The sequence below is a fragment of the Gallinula chloropus genome (genome assembly GCF_964237585.1).
Source record: "Gallinula chloropus genome assembly, chromosome: Z".
NCBI classification, from domain to species: domain Eukaryota; kingdom Metazoa; phylum Chordata; class Aves; order Gruiformes; family Rallidae; genus Gallinula; species Gallinula chloropus.
The window spans coordinates 55,280,362-55,295,002 of NC_140089.1; the positions used below are offsets into that span (position 1 = coordinate 55,280,362).

Here is a 14,641-nt window from a genome sequence, read left to right on the forward strand (position 1 = left end):
ATGGTCTTTCCCAACCTAGATGGTTCTGTGTATTTTTTATCACATACAGTGGAGATGCAACAATATCTCTGCTCTTAGCTTCAGAAGTCCTGCATGTATGTGGTCAGCAAATTTGGAGGTTTGAAGGAATGCATCCTAATGATAATAAAATACCTAGAAACTAATTTGAAACTATTTATTATTAGCTAACTGGCTAATTTTAAGTTAAAATCAACTTGCACGTTAGCAAGATAGTCTTCTGGTTAGTATTGTGAAGTTTTTATTTCAGGATAAAGATCTTCAAGTATTATTTTCTTTTGTGTTTCAAGTTTATGGCTAATGAACAAGAATTTTCATGCCTATTATTAACATGCTATGCTTCTAACCTGTTTTTAAAATTTGGGTACTGGGGACTGACTAATAAAATGAAATATATTTAAAGGTTTTAGGATAATCATAAGCATATCTGACAAAGTATGAGTCCTTTTGATGACTGCAATGGTGAATGCCTTCCTTTCTCATTCTGGTCTTTTACAGCTCTTAAAAAAAAAAAATCACTTTTGGGGCATACTAGAAGAATCCCTAGTGGTGTGCAAATAGTCATAGACATGACATTATGTTTGCTTTTCTGCATTTTTCCATTTTCTTTATCTTCCGATGTAAATGTTTTGGTTTATATCAGCAATGCTTACAGCACGGTTATTTTGAACATCAGGATAATATTACATGTAGTTTGCTAGTGAAACATGAATTTTATGCCACCCACAGATGTTGATGAATGTGCAGAAAATGTTAATTTATGTGAAAATGGACAGTGTTTGAACATCCCTGGTGCCTACCGTTGTGAGTGTGAGATGGGATTCACGCCTGCCTCAAACAGCAAGTCGTGCCAAGGTAAGCCACTGGTGTTTCAACTTCATTTTCTGAGTTTGGATTGACTGCTATAATGCAAATAGGAAGAAGCACAGGAAGGACCTCAACCTGGAAGCAGCATATTCAGTACATGCTTCACCTGTAAGTAATTTCTTCAAACAAGGATTATTTTGCAGTGTAAACTATGCTGAAGGTAGCTTACATCTTTTTATACAGCTTTCCTGTCTTCAGTCCAAAAATCCCAGGATAAACGTGTAATTCAGAAATTTTTTAAATTATTTCATTAATGATTTTGTCACTAGCGAACAGTATGTGGAACATCCTGTGTTCATCACTGTTTTGTTTACTGTGTTTATATAGATGCAGACTGCATGAAAACACTTCATTTAAAATAAATACTTTCAGGAAAATTGAAGTAGACAAATCACTGCTATATTTGACAAGTTTGTAACACTTGTTAAAATGGATACTGGAGAATTTTTATCATTATCCTTTCACTCTCAACATGGTAACAGGTCATCAGAATTGCACAACAAATTGGTATCTTTCTAGTCCAATTAGCATGTTGCGTTCTTAAGTACTTTTTTGTTTAATATAAGAGATCTGTATATTAGATAAAGTCTTTTTCACTGGTGCTCCAAAGCTTTTAAATTTATTTTATATTTAATGGTGAAAATCTCATAACTTCTTAGGTAATAAAATTCTTGATGAAGTATTACAAAGAGATTCCAAAATGTAGTCTTTAAAATCCATTCCATAACTTTGCATGCTCAGACATTCAGGTGAATCAGACTTGTAGCTGTAGAAAATTGCTATTACTGGAAAATTGAACTACTGAACTCTTTCCAGTAGTTCCCTGTCTTTCATGAACTGGGGAGCTCAGAACTGGACACAGTCGATAACCAATCTCTTCTCAATAGATTTCATTTTTTCCTCAGAATGGTATTTTGAAAATTTTTCTTGCCATTAGTAAGAAATGTTGCAGACCAAGAGGTAGGAAATGACTGCATGTTATTACTCTTCGTTCTGTTTAATGCACATTTTGAAAGGAACTTACTGGCTTATTGACTTAGCTTTAATTTTGAAACCTGAGAAGTCAGCTTTATTGTTTTTACCTCACGTTAGGTGAAAGAGGAATAAATAACAAGCAGCTTAATGAAGAATGCCTCACAAATCCCTAGGCACAGCATTCAATACAAAGTCAAAAGTGTTTTCTCAGTTTTGCTTTTGAAAATACTTATAGGTGTCTTCATTTGCTTTTAGTAGTACAACAGATATTGTAGTATTCGTATTGTAATGATAATGTAACTCTCCGTTCTTAATATATTCCTGCAGATATTGATGAATGCTCCTTCCAGAACATATGTATATTTGGTACCTGTAATAATCTACCAGGAATGTTTCATTGTATCTGTGATGATGGATATGAACTAGATCGAACTGGGGGAAACTGTACAGGTATGTCAAGACTTACTTTTATTTTTTAATTGCACTAAGTTAATTTAAAGATGATTTCAGAAAACATGTACTGCATTCTCTTACAATGATGAGAAGCAGTTTTCCCTGCTAAACATGCTGTGTGTAGAACTGTGTGCTTTGGACCTGGCTTAAGAAGGGAACAAAAAGAATGGCTTCTTAAATATGAAGTTGTACAAAGATGCTTCCTAAATGTTTGATCAATTCTTAGCTCTTCTGTTAAATTTCAGCTAAAATTCATGTGCATTTGAAAATTTCTTGCCTGTTTTGTCTTAAGAATTAAAATTACTGTTCTGTTCAGGGATCAGATTTATAAATGTAACCTTCCTATTTTAGATATCGATGAATGTGCCGATCCCATTAATTGTGTTAATGGTCTTTGTGTAAATACTCCTGGAAGATATGGGTGTAACTGCCCTCCAGACTTCCAGCTGAATCCTACTGGAGTGGGTTGTGTGGGTAAGTAAAAGCCACCTGAAGTATTACTTTAGATATCACAGACAAGGTTTTTAATAATACCACAGTGTCATAGCAAATAAGTATATTCTAAGCAAATAGTTCCTAAAGAAATGTGGGTTTGCTTCAGAACAAATTTTATTGCCTTTTTTTCATACTTCTGTATTTTCTCCCTGTGAATGTTCTCTGTTGCTTCTCTGGATGCTAGAAATAAGTCCTGTTTGAGGCCTTTTGATGCCAGTCTTGAACAATTTATTCTAAAACTTTAGGCTGAAATTTTTTAAGTTGAGGTCGATTTATGTAATCTGTTCTCACTGAATTAGAGACATGTTTTTTTCTCCCATAGGCTTTTGAAAAACCCTTCCTTAGTACTTTTCTTCTGCAGTTGTAGTCTGAGTTAAATTTTTAGCTCTGCCGCATCTGAAGATTCACTTGAAGCAATGAAATGCTGCCTTTTTGGCTCTCTCTCTGCAGCATATAATTACTTCCTTTCCTACAGATAGATGCTGTGTATGGTCAGTTCTGCAAGCACTGTATTATGACCAGTGCATTTAAATAATCTATGAAGAAGTTTATGAGAATGAATCATCCTACTGCTAGCTGACTTGTGTTTTGCTAAAGACAAATAGGAGCTTGAGATGGCACTCTACTGTGAGACCAGTTGTCCCAATGACATTTTTGGCAGGTCTTCATCTTTCCTCAGGGGACTCTCCACAATGGAAAGGAACCTACTCAAGGGTAAATCTAGCAAGTCGAGAGTTCAAAATCAGAGAGCAAACCCTCCCACTCTGAAGAAAAAAATGTTGAATTAGGAAACAGTAGAAAAACTGTTTGATCCTTCCTTATTTCTGTCTTAAAGAAATGCTACGAGGACTGTTTCCCCTTTTTTGTTTCAAAAACTTTCATATTCCTTGCATAAGAAGCAGTTTTAGTTTCTCAGTGACTGATTTTACAGAAAAATGACTCCCAAGACTTACTCCTCTCAGCAAACATGGGGTTTTGGGATGAATTCTGGTTTTTTTTCAAGTTCAGTTTCAGAGGGTGGCAAAACTGGAATCCATTTACCTGTCTGTGAGATAAGCGGCAAGCCTCATGCGTACACTTTCTGTTATCTCTACAGCCTGATTTTGTGACAAAGTACAAAAGACCAGTTTTCATTCAGCCTTTTTTTTTTTTTTTTTTTTTTCCAGGGACAGGCAAAGCCTGTATCTGATAGTATTTCCATGAAATACCATCAGAGCAAAATAATAGAAAAAAAGGTCCTAATCCATGTGTGAAACGACACTGTAGTGCCCATTTTTTAGAAGCCCTTGTAGAGATCGGGTACTAAAAATTTACTGCTTATATTATTTTGTACAATTATAGGCATTGCTAGTTTTTGAACTCCTTTTCTTTCACCTCAGTTCTCATTTGTAATATTTTGAGAGAGTTAAATGATTTTATGTAGGAAGTGGTAACAGAGAGGTGCCATCCCAGTGCAGCTGTATTAGATGTTTCTAGATGTGGTGTATCTGGTATGCCTACTCTACTGTAATATTCAGTCCAGAGATAAAAGAACTGCAGTTCAGTTTGCTTGTGATGCTTTATAGTTTCAGGAAACTGCAATTTCAAATTGCAACTTCACTTGCAATTACGTTTGCAACACCGGCATGTGGTAAAACATTACCCAGTTTTCACTGTAAGCTTGCAGTCATTTAAAAAAAATAACAAACAAAGCCTAGCAGATCTCACCAAGGAAACAGAAAGTTTCTTGCTTGTAGAATGTCCAAGTTATGCTAAAAAATGTTCCAGAAACTTCTTGTCAAAGGACATCAGCTTCTGGTTCTCTTCAATAGCACCATCTCTTGCTATTGCTTGTTCTCGACCAAAAAAACAGTGGAGGAATATAAATTCCAGTTTCTTTCAGAAGAAACAGAAGTATTATTCTTGGCAAAGAGCAACATGATGCCGTGTCAAGACAGTCCACGTTAGGAGTAAACCAAAGCTTAAAACTTTTGATGGATTCTGGATATATATGTGGCTGCAGAATTCCAGACTCTGCCTTTTGGAATCTGTCGTCTCCTTTTGTTATTAATGGGCCTGAGATCTTGGGCTAAAGCCATCCTCCAAAATGGCCATTGTTTTTAACTTTTCCCAAGAAGAATGAAGACAGATATTTTCTTGGCTTCTCTTAAAAAAACCCCAGAAGTCTGATGCTATCACAGCTGGAGGGAAGCATGCAGTACCTCTGAAAATAGATGGAAACAGGTATTCTCAGAATAACTATGTTTGGGTTGTTTCATCTCAAGTCCACCAAGAGGGCAAGAGGATGGACCCTTTTTAAAAGGCAGTTCATTTTACTCTGTTCTAACAGTGTCTTAGTGAAAAAAAAAATACTACCACTCTAACACATGATGATCAGTGATCTCAGGTAAATCATGCCTCTAGGGACATAATATTATGCTTCAAGTTTCTTCTCTTTCCATCAGACACTCAGAGGTACAGAATACATATGTCTCTGCCAGTCAGCTCTTAACTATTTTAGCTTTATAACTGTGTATTTATGGTGAGATACTGAAATCCATTGTAGAATACACAAAACCCAGAAACATCCTCCTTTTTCACAATCTCAGACACAGAGCAGCCCCTTTTATGGGAGAGTGATATCAGGTGGTGTGGAAAACAGCCTGAGGCTAACTCAGCTCACCTGGGTTGGGTGCTTGGGGAGGTTAACTCTGGCCTGGCTGGAACCAGGACATTATGCTCTAAAACTGTGCAGAAAGATGCTCCCAATCTTGCCTATTAATGTTTAAATGTGAGTAAATTTAAATCCTTTTGATAGCTTGAAGGTTGTCCCTTGACAAGAAAATTTTTAATTACCTTTAAGAAATATTTAATCTGAAAATGAATGTGAAGTTGTGGGGGCTTTTTGTACCTATGTATTATACATATATATATACATATATATATTATACATATATGTGCAGCAGTAACTTTGGAAGACATGCAAATATTTTAAACACGTCTGGGGGTAGGAAGCTGAAGCTACCTGTTTCCCTGCCATCTCTTTCAATATCACTAACTGTGTACGTACATGTTTTGAGCTTGCCAATGACTTCAGAAGCACATTATCTGAATTCCTGCTTCTAAATATGAAATGTTAAAATGAATGACTGCTGGTTCTTTGTCTGGATCATTGTGTGCAGCTGTAGTCATATGTACTTTACATGTAGATAACCGTGTTGGCAGTTGCTACCTGAAGTATGGACCACGAGGGGATGGGAGCCTATCCTGCAACACTGAAATTGGGGTTGGAGTCAGTCGTTCCTCGTGCTGCTGCTCTCTGGGAAAGGCTTGGGGAAACCCCTGTGAGACATGTCCCCCTGTAAACAGCAGTGAGTACTTTCAAAACTATTGCCGAATGATGCTTAGCAATTTTATAGAGCTTTGAAGTTTTTGGAACGAATAATGCAACGGAATTGTCAAGGATATTGTTCTTAACAGTCTGATAATAGTGTGATTTCCAGTTTTGACACATATGTTTATTGATGGTGTACCAACATTCATACTAAAGGACTAGTCAAAACACAAAATATATGCCTTTATAAAGGCACTTTACACAGAGAAGAACATGGTGCCTGCCTTAAGTGTTTCTGAGGTTGTGGTAATGTTTCAAGCAGAACTCTTACCTTGGGTTTATACTAATATAAAGCAGTTGCTTTTTTCTGTAGATAGATCAATAACAGTAGAAAACATGAATGTAGGGAAGGAGATCCATTAAAAACACAAATTAAATGTTATGTTTCTGTTGTTAGCATTTTATTTTTCATATAACTGACATGCTCTCTTGTGTTATACTTTACTTTAGCGGAATATAATACTCTCTGTCCAGGGGGAGAAGGATTCAGACCAAATCCCATCACTATTATTTTAGAGGGTGAGTTTATTGTAAATGACTGTGATGGCTGATAACAAAAAGTAGTGTAATCTTTGAATTATATTTTGCAGAAATCATTACATTTAGTTCAAAGCAAAACCCTTGCTAATGTGAATTGGACATGATGAAAAGGCATACTGTAAAAGAACGTTTAAGAAGTCCAACAATATTTCAGTAGGAAAACAAGCTGATGCATACCTTTTGTGTGCCTCCTTACATGAATTGGCCTTTGAAATTGGCCCCTGAAGGATAACTCATTTATGAAAACTATAGCTTATCAGTGTAAGTTACAAGTTTCAGGAAATACTCGTTGGACAAAGAAGCTCTGGTTAAAATGAGTCTTCAGGAATGTGGAATTAGATGCCAGATTCCTGCAAACAGTAATGGAAGTTGGAAATTTGGATGCTTACCAAACTAAAATGTGCTCTTGAAGAGATGTTTAAATGAAAGAGAATGAGCATCTCATCTATGTTTCCATGAAGTGTAATTTAGAAGCAGAAAAAAAACCCCAAAATCCACATGACAGTTAAAAGCTGCCTAAGAAGGCGGTTAAAAATAGGTAGAATTTCAGGGGAGTACTTAAAATCTCTTGTTTCTTTCCATTCTGGAGTGAAAATATGGTGGGTTTTTTTCCTCTGCTTGCAGACATTGATGAATGTCAGGAACTGCCAGGTCTCTGCCAAGGTGGAAATTGCATCAATACTTTTGGCAGCTTCCAGTGTGAATGTCCGAAAGGCTACTACCTCAGTGAAGAGACGAGAATCTGTGAAGGTTGAGTCCCTTGAAACCTCCTTCTCTATCACAGTACTGTTACTATGAAAAAGCCTGTCATGTTTTGTGCCTTAAACCCATAAGTGGATATGGTATTCACATCCTTACCTAAATCTCTAAAACCTTTCTTTAGCACTGGTTATATGATTAACATAAAACTTGAAATGCAAGACTTGAATATACTCATGTTTATTTCTACATGATAAATCTCAGCTATGTGTATTCAGTAAGCTAGGGGGTTAATTATGAGTTTTGCCTTTTTGCTTCAACACCTTATATCTCCTGATAGTTTCACTGGGCATCCTCTTATGTCAAGAGCAGCAGTTTAATTTACTCAATGTGAAGTAGAGGTAATACTGGTCTTCCTTTTGTCGTTGAGTTTTGTCATATGTTAGAACCAAAAATTGGGAATAGATCCAAAAATGAAAAAGAACCATCCATACTTTATCCTAGTTTGGAGCACTCTGTCGACTTTCCCTTCTTCATTCACTTTGTGAGGAAGGGAAAAAAAAAGTCTTCTGTCACAACAAAGTCTGTGAGTCCTGAGGCTTTGCTAAGCTTGAGTGAAGAAAACTGACCAAATTAAACTTCAAATTCAAATTGAATTGCCAAAAAACACTTACACCCCAAATACCTTACAGTGTCCAAGGTTAGACCATCAAGACTGTATAATTATTCAGCTTTCCTGTTTTTAAATAAAATACTTAGAAGGACATCTCTCAGTGGAGAAATGAACACTTTAACAGTAATATTCCATGTGAGAAGAGAGTGTGAATGTCTCCTGTAGAACTGATGGTGCTCAGGGTGCTCCAGTTTCGGTGGTAAATTCAACTATGCATTTGTTTAGGGTGCTCAGCACTTCATTGGCTGGACTTAATAGAGGTTAATAATATTACAATAGTGGTTACAATAGCTGTTTAACCCAAATCTGAGGTGTACTTTCCAAGCTAGCCTCTTAAGTGAAACATTTTTGTTAGCACAGTTTATTATGGTTGTATTTCTTAGAAATATTTGGTAGGGCGTGTTCCACTTTTCCCTTGTTAATTGTGTTTGCTTGTTTTTTAGATATTGATGAGTGTGTTGCACATCCTGGTGTCTGTGGGCCTGGCACCTGCTACAATACCTTGGGGAACTACACCTGCATTTGCCCACCTGAATATATGCAGGTGAACGGAGGACATAACTGCATGGGTATGCAAAACGTCATCTTTACAGAACTGTCTGAATATCTGAGTGTTTCAGGGCGAGACTGTCTGCTTAAAATTTCCTTTCAGATAAGGCCAGTTGTAAAGCCTTGCTTTTTCCTACTTTCTAGACAGGAAAAAGATCCTAGGGACTGATGTACAATGAGCAAGAGCTCTTATTCCTTTACAGAACTCAGAAATCTATTTTTGCTAGTCATTACCACATAGTAGGGTTTACTTTTTGTCCTTGAATGTAAACTGTAAATATGTCGAATTTGGGGAAAGGCTGAAACAAAGACTGTAGATTACTTCAGTTCTTAAATTGTTTTAAAATGCATCCATACATATGCTTGAGTTTCATTTGGAAGCCAGAGGTAATGAACCACTGTCCAGACTGGTATTTAGTTTGTTAGTTATTTCCTAAGCAATTCTTTTCTCACATTTAGACATGAGGAAAAGTTTTTGCTACAGAAGCTATAATGGAACAACCTGTGAGAATGAACTGCCCTTCAATGTTACCAAAAGGATGTGTTGCTGCACATACAATGTTGGGAAAGCCTGGAACAAACCTTGTGAACCATGTCCAACTCCAGGAACAGGTAAAGCCTGCTATAATCATGCCATTTTATTACTTTTTTTGCTCATCTGCTCCTTTGACTTACTAGCTAAAGTTAACATTTCAGCCCAAAACCACCTGTATGGTACCCTGCTGTCACATCACTTGCTGGATTGTGTCTTAGTGTAACAAGAATAAATGTTCCTTGCATATTTTTAGTTGGAAGAAGTATCAATCCACATTGAGTGGAAAGATAGAGTTTGAATAGTTCGAAGGCACCAGTCATTCCCCTAGGTGTAGAAAAAATCCTCGGAAAAACCTGCATATTTTTATTCTCAGCTTTCCTGGAAAGCAGGGGCAAGGGAACAAACTACTCTTAGGTGTTGCTGAGATGACAAAAGCGTCTGGAAAGTACAGACTAACCTTTCTGTTGTCAACAGAGGTATGTCAGCTATGTATCTAAAAGGATGTTTCTAAGAGATGTTAGAAATAAGTACATGAGCCTTTTTTGGGGGTGGGCAGGGATGGACCGCTATAAAATGAGTCTGCTTTGGTTGTTTTATTACTTCTTTGTAACAAACACTAAGGCTTTCACAGGTCTCATGTGGATATAGAATTACTTTCAGTTATTTAGATTTATGTCAAAAGTCCGTGCTTGCATAGGTAAGACCCACCGAGGTGGCAAAGTAGGCTTAAGCAAGTTTTCTGAATTACAGAACTCCCATCTCCAAAGATGTCACTTTGAGGTTTCTGGAAAGCAGTCATTGGACAATAACACTAGGGTTGAAGACGCTGGCTTGGTTGAAGACAAGAGATACCTGCTGCCTGGTGTCTTCCAGGATAATTAATTTATGATAATATAAATATTACATAGTTGAAGATACATTTGTCCCATAGTCCTAATCTGCCAGAACATAAAGATTTCATTTCATTACTAAGGGTATTGCCTTTCTAGATTTTTCACTTGTGTCTCGTGTCTGAGTGTGATCCTCTCAGCTGCTTTTAAATTTTCTCTGCTGAAGGTGAGGAACTAAATTCTCAATAAGTACAGCATTGTAAAGAGAAGTAAAAGTACCCTTATGTAAAGTGAGGTGAAAATAAAAAGGCACAGTTCTTTTTCAGTTAGTCTTTACTATGGAGTTCCTGGCCTGGAACAAAACACCATTGAAAGCTCAACTCAGCATAATCATTGGTGGGAGAATCATGAAGTTGGAAACCTGACAGTAGCACCTGGCTTTCATTAAAAGATCCTTACATTTGTAAAAAGAACAAAGTTGCGTAGATAAAACAAAAAACAAGTGCCTGTTTCATACAAACATTGTATTGTTTAATTGACTTTGCCCCAGGTTTACTGCCACTAAACCCATACTTTCAATGTAGCATCATTTATGATGTTAGTGTAAAATATGTATTACTTTCATTCCAAGTGGTTTAGTCCGATGACGTAAGGTAAACAGCAGATAATTGAGGAAAGACTTTCCCCCACAAGCAGTGAAGAGAAGAATGGTAATGGGAAGAAAAAACAGCCTCTTCCTTTTCTTTCTTAAGAAGGAGGAAGGAAAACGAAGGAATGTTTCTAGCATTCACAAATGGGAGATGGAAATAAGCTTGAGAGAGGAAACACGTATTTGCTATCACAGAGAGCTCATAAAATTCTTTCCCATAATCATATATCTCAGTGTCATAAAATTGTCATCATGATGACAACACTGGGAAAAATACAACAAAAGTACTAGCAGTGATTCGTGCAATTAATATTCTTGGAAGGAAGAAAGAATTCCTCTTTTAAATTGTTAAGACTGAAGTTTTCAAAAGCTTCTGAAGCTTTTAAAGATTTGTTAAGACAAGCATAGTAGTCTGCAAGCAGTTATGGGGTTAAAATATTTCCTGAAATATTTCAGTATTGCCTTGTTAGCTTTTTTTAATGCCTTTACTGTATTTGCAGACATGGTTAAAGCTTTTTCACAATAGAATGAGACTGCATGACGGATCAAACAAATTCCACGTGTAAATCATTAAATAGCTGTACTTATGTAGGATAATCAGTTGTTCTGAAATCTGGGGCACAAGGGGAACTACACATCACAGCAGGGGTTATGATACACTGATCTTAACCGGTTTGCTAGACTGAGCTCAGTAGCTTGTTAGGAGCATTATTCTGCTCTGATGAGAATCGTATTGTTCCTCAAGAATCATATTGTTCCTCTAAATGAAATTTGCATGCCAGTGCATTTGCATTTTTTCCTTTGTGAACAGAACTCTTTCTTCCTTTTCATATATTTATGCTTAACAGTAAATCTGTAATTTTTCATATTTTTCTACCTGGATAAAATTTATCAATGGGTAATACTTTTTTTTTTTTCTGCAAAACACTTGTTTACCAGTAGTGCCAGCATAAAATAATTTTTTTTTAAGTGAATATTTCTTACATCCTGCAATAGTTAATAGATTCCAAGCTAGAATTTTTTCTCTGTGGTCCACTGAACTTCATGGACCTTGCTGGGACACTGTTAATTTTATATTATATAAGGTGTGTTTCTCATCCTCAAGATGCTCTGGAAATGAAGATATAAAATGAACATACTAAGATGCTTTTTTGAGCATCTTCTTCTAAAGGAGATTGTTGATTCTACTCTAAAGTTTAGTGCAACTAAGGCTCAGTAATCTCTGCAGAAAAGAACAGAGATAGTATCATTAAAGAAGACTGTAAATTTTATTTCTCTCATCCGAAACTGTTGCTGCGGATTCCCTTAAAAGTTAACATGAGTTCTGTTTACAATAAAAATTGAATTACTGCTTTCTTAAACAGGCATTTTCTTATGTGCAAAAGTCTGCAAACATCTGAAAAAAGAGAAGTATGAATTAATATTTCAGCTTGCATTCATTTCCTGGCAATCTATTTTTCAATAAAATCTGTGTAGAGCTAGTGGGTCTTCTGAGTAAGTTTGGCTTCTATCAGCTCTTGAAAAACTGAGAAGACTACAAGTCTACAATGAGAATTGGCAAATCGGGAGATTTATAAATATTCACTAAAAATGCATTGTTCTGTTGTTGCTCTAGCTGAATTCAAGAACATATGTGGGAATATTCCTGGTTTCACTTTTGACATTCATACTGGAAAAGCTGTAGGTAAGTTTCACTAAAAAATGTTGTGGGACAAGTTACCTGCATATGTCTAACAGTTCTGCATCTTGTCTAAAGGTTAGTATTACTGTGTTTTGATCACATCCTGAACTTCGTGTAATTGTCTCTCATAGTGGTTGTGTGTTTAGATTTATATCATGCATACAATTTCCATGCAGTACAAGGAACTTCTCGATTCAGTTTTAAGCAGTATGTAAAGCCATGAAGTACTGTACTTTGACAAGCTCATCTCACTTTCAGACATTGATGAATGTAAGGAAATCCCAGGAATCTGTGCAAATGGTGTTTGCATCAATCAGATTGGCAGCTTCCGCTGTGAATGCCCCACTGGATTCAGCTACAATGACTTGCTCTTGGTCTGTGAAGGTGATTTGAAATTAAGTTAATTCCTACTCATCCCCCATAAGCATGCATATCTTAAAGGGAAGGGAAACATTTTATTCATGTATTTTTTCAAAATCTAAGAGACAGACTGTGAGCTTTGTGAGTTTTGTGTTGAGCAATTAACTGACACCTAAATAGGAAGGAAATTAAATGCTTTAATTTTATTTTACTTTAGGGAGGAAATTTAATTGTTGTTCTTAAAACTTCTCAAGGAAAGTTTTCCTTTATTTTTCCACCTATTATCTGTTTTTCTATAATTTTATAGGTATTCGTAGAGCTAATAGTGAAATTTAGTGTGTCCTAAAGTCAGTAGGAGTTTTTGTCTTTGGTATCAAAGGATCTTGTCCTGAGATGTGCAACTTAAAAAGCTAGGAAAATGTCCCACTTACTATTTCAGACTGAGGCAAAGAACAACACTTTTTATTACAAAAACTTTGCATTTAAAATTGCAAAGCCACTTCATGTATATTAAGTTGGATGAAAGTGTATTGATTTTGCCTTTCACGTGCATTTATGGCACAGTAGGCGGAAAGTCAGAATATTCATGCTTTGTTGAGGACAATAATTTAACTTGCACAAGATGGACAGTACAGTCTAAATTCTAGGCAGATGTGACTGTCTCGTGTTTTCTCATGTCTGAAACGTTACACTTAATATTTCAGATATTGATGAGTGCAGCAATGGAGACAATCTCTGTCAGAGAAATGCAGATTGTATCAACAGTCCTGGTAGTTACCGCTGTGAATGCGCTGCTGGTTTTAAACTTTCACCCAATGGTGCCTGTGTTGGTAAGAAATCAGCTTGAATCTGTGTTTACCTAAACAATGATATGTACATGATTCTCTCAAAAGCTAAAAGCATTATTTGTTTGCTGTTATTTGCGTATTCTGCTATTCTGTGTAACATTTTTTACTGTTTCTCTGTAGAGGGGAAGAAAATACAGGGTTAAATTTTTAAAGAACATTCTCAATATATACACCAAATCCTACCAGTAGTTTTGACCTTGAGGCACATAGGCAAGAAGTTGCTATAAAATGAAGGGGTTTTACGATTCAGGCTTAGTTATGTATAATTTTGAGTCTGGTTTTAATAATAATAACAGATTGTAAAAGCATGTTTGTTTAAAATGAATGAATGAATAATGAAAGTCAATAATGTGTACCATCTGTTTTATATTTTTGCTACAGATCGCAACGAATGTCTGGAAATTCCTAATGTTTGCAGTCATGGTTTATGTGTGGACATGCAAGGAAGTTACCACTGCATATGTCACAATGGTTTTAAGGCATCCCAAGACCAGACAATGTGCATGGGTATGGAAAGAAAATGCTTTTGTGTGTGGTTTGTTTGTTTGATTTTTAAAGGGGGATAAGATGACTCTATTTTTTAGGAGTTTATAGTGATGTTAAAAGACTGATTGATACAGCTGAATATTTTTGTGAATAACATATGTGAAGTTGTCCTTGGAGTGGATAGTCTGAGGGGAAAAAATAATACCAAGGTACTCTCAGAGATAGCTCTGTGTTACTGAAGAATATATTAACCCCATTTTCACAAAAATATATCACAGTGGCTTACTTATAGGAGATATGACAGAATGATAGAGTTTGGAGATTAAAAAAGATATCCTTAATTATTTAGGTATTTATTAAGTTCATGTTTCATTTAAAAAACAATCTCCCATGCTTAGTGTAACTCAAATCTATATTCATTTTGTATTAAAATTATATGATAGAGATGATACAGGAAGTAAGATGACTGCAGAATAAGTGTTTTTCTTGTTCTTTTAGTGCTTTATAATCAGTTCTACAGGGTATTTAAAAGGCAATACCTATGTGAATTTGGTTATCTTTGAGAAAAACATCCACAGAAATTGATTTTTAAAATAATGACCATCTAAAT

General features: G+C 35.9%; 1 protein-coding gene across 1 annotated transcript in view; it reads left to right on the top strand.

Moving 5' to 3' along the window:
* Positions 1 to 14,641, top strand: part of FBN2 (fibrillin 2) — a gene marked incomplete at both ends in the record, with an annotated part of 154,740 nt that overhangs the window by 111,828 nt on the left and 28,271 nt on the right. Inside the window, 12 exons of the mRNA XM_084277967.1 lie at positions 748 to 873; positions 2,188 to 2,310; positions 2,665 to 2,787; positions 5,997 to 6,158; positions 6,632 to 6,700; positions 7,346 to 7,471; positions 8,537 to 8,662; positions 9,102 to 9,254; positions 12,272 to 12,340; positions 12,596 to 12,721; positions 13,402 to 13,527; positions 13,927 to 14,052. Coding sequence (XP_084134093.1) covers positions 748 to 873; positions 2,188 to 2,310; positions 2,665 to 2,787; positions 5,997 to 6,158; positions 6,632 to 6,700; positions 7,346 to 7,471; positions 8,537 to 8,662; positions 9,102 to 9,254; positions 12,272 to 12,340; positions 12,596 to 12,721; positions 13,402 to 13,527; positions 13,927 to 14,052 — 1,455 coding nt within the window. The remainder of the gene's footprint in view (positions 1 to 747; positions 874 to 2,187; positions 2,311 to 2,664; positions 2,788 to 5,996; positions 6,159 to 6,631; positions 6,701 to 7,345; positions 7,472 to 8,536; positions 8,663 to 9,101; positions 9,255 to 12,271; positions 12,341 to 12,595; positions 12,722 to 13,401; positions 13,528 to 13,926; positions 14,053 to 14,641) is intronic.